We start from the raw sequence: 5,015 nt of genomic DNA on the forward strand, positions 1-5,015 counted from the left end.
GAAACCCATGAACATCTGTTCTTTCTATACCCTTTTAGCATGGTTGTGTGGTCTTTATATGCAGAAAAATATTGGAGTGATCCTCCAATGTCTCTTGATGATTATATAAGTTGGTTTAACCAACCAAGGCAGAGTGAGAATAGACATCGTCTCTTGATTGCGAATGTGATATTGCAGGTGACTATTCACTTGATTTCGAAGGAGCGGAATGAAAGAATTTTTTGGGGAAATCGAAAGCCCATGTCTGTGTTGTGCCGACATCTTGACAGCATGGTTAGAAGCATTATCCTAGCTAAGCAGCGACAAAATCCGGGAAAGCTCACATCACTCTTGGAAGATTGGTTTTATATCACGTTATAAGAGTAGAGAGGTTTTGCTATATCATTATTTTGTTTACACATAGTTTCCTATGGCTAATCTCCAGTTGTTAATCACTGTGGCTGTAAAACACTTATCCTTTTGGTATATTTTTACATTCCACCAAAAAAAATTTAAAATTTGTCTAAAGAATATTTCTGTAATTTGTTACTGAAGAGGATAAATTGAAAATTGGAAATGTTTTTTCAAAGAGGATGGTGGCACTAGAAATACTTGCAGCACATTGAGGATAAAATACATTGAGGATAAATTGAAAGTTAACCGTTTGTGGTTAGATGCATGCGTGTACATATATAATCTGCCGCATGACACTTATTTCATACTACCATATATTTTGTTAGGAATTTATTAATTAATAACAAAATTAATCTCAAAACTAAAACTCAACTAACACCTCATCAGCAAGAACAGAAATCAAAGCTCGAGAAAACAAAAAATCAACCCGAGATCATCGAAAACAATTGAAGTGGTGCTCGAGTCGATCATTGAAAATTAGAAACAAAATACGTCCTGCCCGAATTTGGTATGGAACCAGCCATCAAAATTCAATAAAACCAAACCTTGAGATAAACAAAAAAATATTGTCTTGAACCCAGAAGAAAGAGAGAAGAGGATCAAAACTGGGAACGAGGTAAGATTAAATAGGAGAACCCATGCAAGACATTATCGTACTTTCACGGCTTCAACTTCGTAGACAAGCCATGCATTCTCGGGCACATCTTCTGCAGGTCTCTCTTTCGTATATCTGTTTCATTTTATAAATCAACTTAAAACTTAATAAAAGGTTATCGAGACGAATGCTGTACAAATACGTTACCCGAGAGATGGTGGGATGATAAGTCTTCTCTTATCACCAGCACGCATGCCTGAGACATTCAATTCAACCTCCCTTTACAAGAAGACATATTACAAATGGATGAATTGTTGGCTTAAATTAAAGCACATACCTTCAACACCAATGTTCAGACCTTCTATCACCTTGTCTCCACCTGCAAGGGAGACAACGTTTGAATCAATGAAGTCTCTCTAACAATGCTACTGGAGAGTGTCAGAGATATAAAAGAGAATCTTAACCTAGGCGAAATCTTAATGGACCCTTTCCATCGTTTGAATCGAATACTTCCCCGTTCTCCTTCAACTTCGCAGTGTAAATTATGCTGACCTGCAACGACTCTCACTCTTCTTCTAGCATTCACAATAAAACTGGATCATAAAGAAATAGACAAAGACACAAAATAAGCACACCTTTTTCCCCTTAACTGCTGATTTCCCATCCAAATTCCCTTTTCCAAGCTCTTCAATGATCAGTCCACTTGACAAACTCTCCACTCCGAGTGGTTTATTAGTACCGTCTCTGTACTCGTTGTCACTCACTTCTTTGCCAGATTTTGATTTGTCGGTGTTTTCCTCATCCTGAACTTCACGGCACCTCTTGCTTGTCTTCTTATTGACCCGCGGATGATCAATCGAATTGTCAGCTTCTGTCGCAATACTCCTGTTCATTGACAAAACTCTGTACTCAAATGGGGCTCATTCATACATTACCAATTCAGAAACTTTGCACTAAAAAACTGAGATCACTACAAATTGAAAACTAACAGGAAAACCACATCACTTCACAGTGAACAGACATCCTCTAAGGTGCAGTATCTACTACTCATCATATAATTATAAATTGTTTGTTTATGTGTCCATTACAATAGCATAATCTACTTATCTTCCACAGAAGAAACATTATTCCTTCAATAGCAAGCAAGGTACAACTTACTTGATCATAGATCCCTCATGTCCCTCCTTTTTTCTCTTTTTCTTCAATGCATCGATCCTACAGTTGAACAGAATGCATGTTATATTGGCTGAAAAGAAGAAGGAAATATTTTCCTTCCTGATAGCACAACACACTAACAGCTAATCCATAGTATAGAAGAAAATACTCCATATTACATATAAAGAACCAAAATCCTTCTAAAAAATGTGAATGTCATGTCATGGGCAATTAGGTATAATATTCCCTCCCATGCTTTCAGTTTAATGGTATCATCTACTTGAAAACTACACATAAGTTGATACATTCTCTCAAAGACAACACGTACTTGTCAAAAGTTGGCTCCTCGTTCTGAACACTTTCAGAAGGATTTTCTGTTTTCCTACTATCCCCTTCAGTACAAGATTTGGCATCAAAGGAAATGCTTTGCTTCTGTTTTCTCCTCTTTTTCTTTGAAGGACTTTTGCAATCGTCTGAAGGCTTATCCCTACTGTCATATAGAACACAATATAGATTGATTAAACTTTAAAGATTGGAAGGTTCTGCTTATTACTTGCTGCAACTGCCTTACCTTTGATCCGGAACCTCATGGGTATGATCAGCAAAATCAGTTACTGCCTTCTTACTTTTTGAGTCAGTCTGACCATTTTCCATGCCACTTGTCTTTGATCTTGTCTGCCTTAGAGACAGAGCACTCTTGGAAAAAGGTAAGTCCCCGATCTCATATTCACTTTCACTGACATATAATCCTACGGAACTGCTAGTGCTTGAGTCACGAATTCCAGAGAAAACTCCTAATTTCCAATTTTCTTCAGTATCAGAGTCAGATACTTGAAACTTCTTCCTAAGTCTTCTGAGTTTTCCATTATTCTTCTGATTTTTCGCTTTCTTCGGTCTCTCCTTGATAGTTACTGCAACATAAAGCAAGAATATTAAGAAATGAAGGTATATTATGGTATCAGAAGTTATTTAAATGAGGTTCAACAATCTGATATCACGTTAAAAGCGTGACCAGCACATAATAATATAGAAAATCATAAGCACCCTATATGGGTCAGGGCCTGGATAGCAATCTCACACAAAGACCACTACAGTTGACATACGTTCCTCACCAGAAGGGTCACCGTCATTTATAAAACTGTCACTATAATCGTAATCATTTTCATCAGCAGATCTTTCGTTCTCTGTATCTACAATATCTTCTCCATAAGTCTCTCTGTGAATCTAGTTAAGAATACAAGACAGCACCTAAGGGAGACAAAATATACAATTTTATCGAATCCCAAAGAAATAAAGGAACTGCGTTCCGGAACAAGCAACAAAATCGCCAAACAAGACTACAAGCACATAAAGATAAGACATTCTAATCAATCAGCATTTTCTCAGTCATGCATCGGAGTGCCAAATCTTTCTAAGATTGTGTTTTTTTTCCCGAAAATGACATAAATTCTTCCAAACCTGTAAAGTAAGAAAATAAGAGAACAGATGATAAATCTATGCATAACTGGATAACGACAGATCTCTGAGATAATAAAAGGATACGACCCATCATCATCCCCAGTGAAAGTAGATTTCCCATTGAGATAGTAGCCAGTTAGGTGTACGCTTCGAGGTCCAATGACAGAGAAAACAACTTCCACAGCTTCATCGAATTCCAGATTCAATTGGGAAGATTCAACATTGTCGGGAGATAAGGCACACAAAAAGACAGGTGTTTTGTCCCCAACATTACATTGAACTATGCTTTTTTCTCTTGCCTTACCCACCCCCAACGTTGCCTGAACCAAAGAACAAGATTAATCAGATAGTCAGAGTCCACTCAGACAATAAGTAAACATTTTAAGAGTAACTAAGCCATAAAACCAATTCAACAACTAAAAAAATGTAAAACAACAGTCAAATACATATTTTTTTCTTCCACTAACTTAACCCTAAAAACATACCATTCATTCGTATCTAAGGTTTCCAACAAAATTAAGAACAGACCCAAATCAACGAATATGTGTACCCATAAAGAAAAAGAATAAAGAACAAAAGAAAACGAACCCAGCCCAGTATTGACCTACTGGAAAAAAAAATTTAGGAGCAGAATCACACAAACACGAACAGAGGACTAGAAGAAAATTCTCAAAAAGTTGTTGGACCTGAGAAACGTGAAGCCTTGAATTGGAAGAACGAAGAGTGAAAGGCCTCCCAGATTTCACCTCAACACCTGCAACTCCAATTCCTTCAGTTGTAACAAATTTTTTTGGGCAAACATTTAGAGAGACACAGGAGAACTAGTTCGACGAAAACAAAAGTGAAATTACCCCAGAAAGCCATTGTTGCAGCGGTGGAAGGAGAGACCGAAAATCAAAATCGGCGTTACAGATGAAGGGAAACGATGAACAAAGCGAAGCAAACTCAAGTCGAGTAGAGAGTATAAAGAGCCGATTAGGGTTTTCCTGTGCTTTTGAAAGACGAGGAGACGAGACTCTGGCAATTCCCAGGCTATTAGGGTTTTTCTGTATTTTGCGATTCTCTAGAGAAAGAGCCGTTTGCTTTTCTGTACTGATTTCTTTTTATATTTACTCTTCTTAGACCAATACATTTACTATGACTCATAAATTCTAAGTATTTATTTTTCTCTCTTTTTTATTTCTTTATTTTGTTAACTAGTGAGACGCGACCTAGTTTTTTTTTAATATAAAATGTTTACCTTTCGGTTATGAAAAATAACAAAAACTGATATATATATATATATATAAATTAAATTATATCATTAAATCATTATATATATAGATGGGAAGAAATGAAAAAAGCGAAGAAATGAAAACATATAAATATCATTATATTATTATATTAGAAAATTGTTCCACAACCCTAAATATAA

At 36.3% G+C, this 5,015-nt stretch overlaps 1 protein-coding gene across 4 annotated transcripts; it reads right to left on the bottom strand.

Moving 5' to 3' along the window:
* Positions 1-801: 801 nt before the first annotated feature.
* On the bottom strand, positions 802-4,685 carry LOC104800062 (peptidyl-prolyl cis-trans isomerase FKBP43). 4 transcript variants are annotated; one of them, XM_010522769.1, is made up of 12 exons: positions 4,453-4,685; positions 4,288-4,355; positions 3,686-3,921; positions 3,247-3,359; positions 2,715-3,054; positions 2,472-2,633; positions 2,147-2,203; positions 1,624-1,873; positions 1,453-1,540; positions 1,326-1,367; positions 1,196-1,244; positions 802-1,123 (listed from the first exon to the last, which is right to left on the bottom strand). In XM_010522769.1, the coding sequence occupies exons 1-12, from the start codon at positions 4,463-4,465 to the stop codon at positions 1,042-1,044; spliced, it is 1,500 nt and encodes a 499-aa protein (XP_010521071.1). In that variant the 5' UTR covers positions 4,466-4,685; the 3' UTR covers positions 802-1,041. The 4 variants fall into 4 exon arrangements, with proteins under 4 accessions (XP_010521071.1, XP_010521070.1, XP_010521069.1 ...); XM_010522768.1 differs by having other exon boundaries at positions 3,256-3,359; positions 4,288-4,370; XM_010522767.1 differs by having other exon boundaries at positions 2,472-2,630; positions 4,288-4,370.
* Positions 4,686-5,015: the final 330 nt, after the last annotated feature.

Source organism: Tarenaya hassleriana, unplaced genomic scaffold (assembly GCF_000463585.1).
Source record: "Tarenaya hassleriana unplaced genomic scaffold, ASM46358v1 Cleome641, whole genome shotgun sequence".
Taxonomy (NCBI): Eukaryota; Viridiplantae; Streptophyta; class Magnoliopsida; order Brassicales; family Cleomaceae; genus Tarenaya; species Tarenaya hassleriana.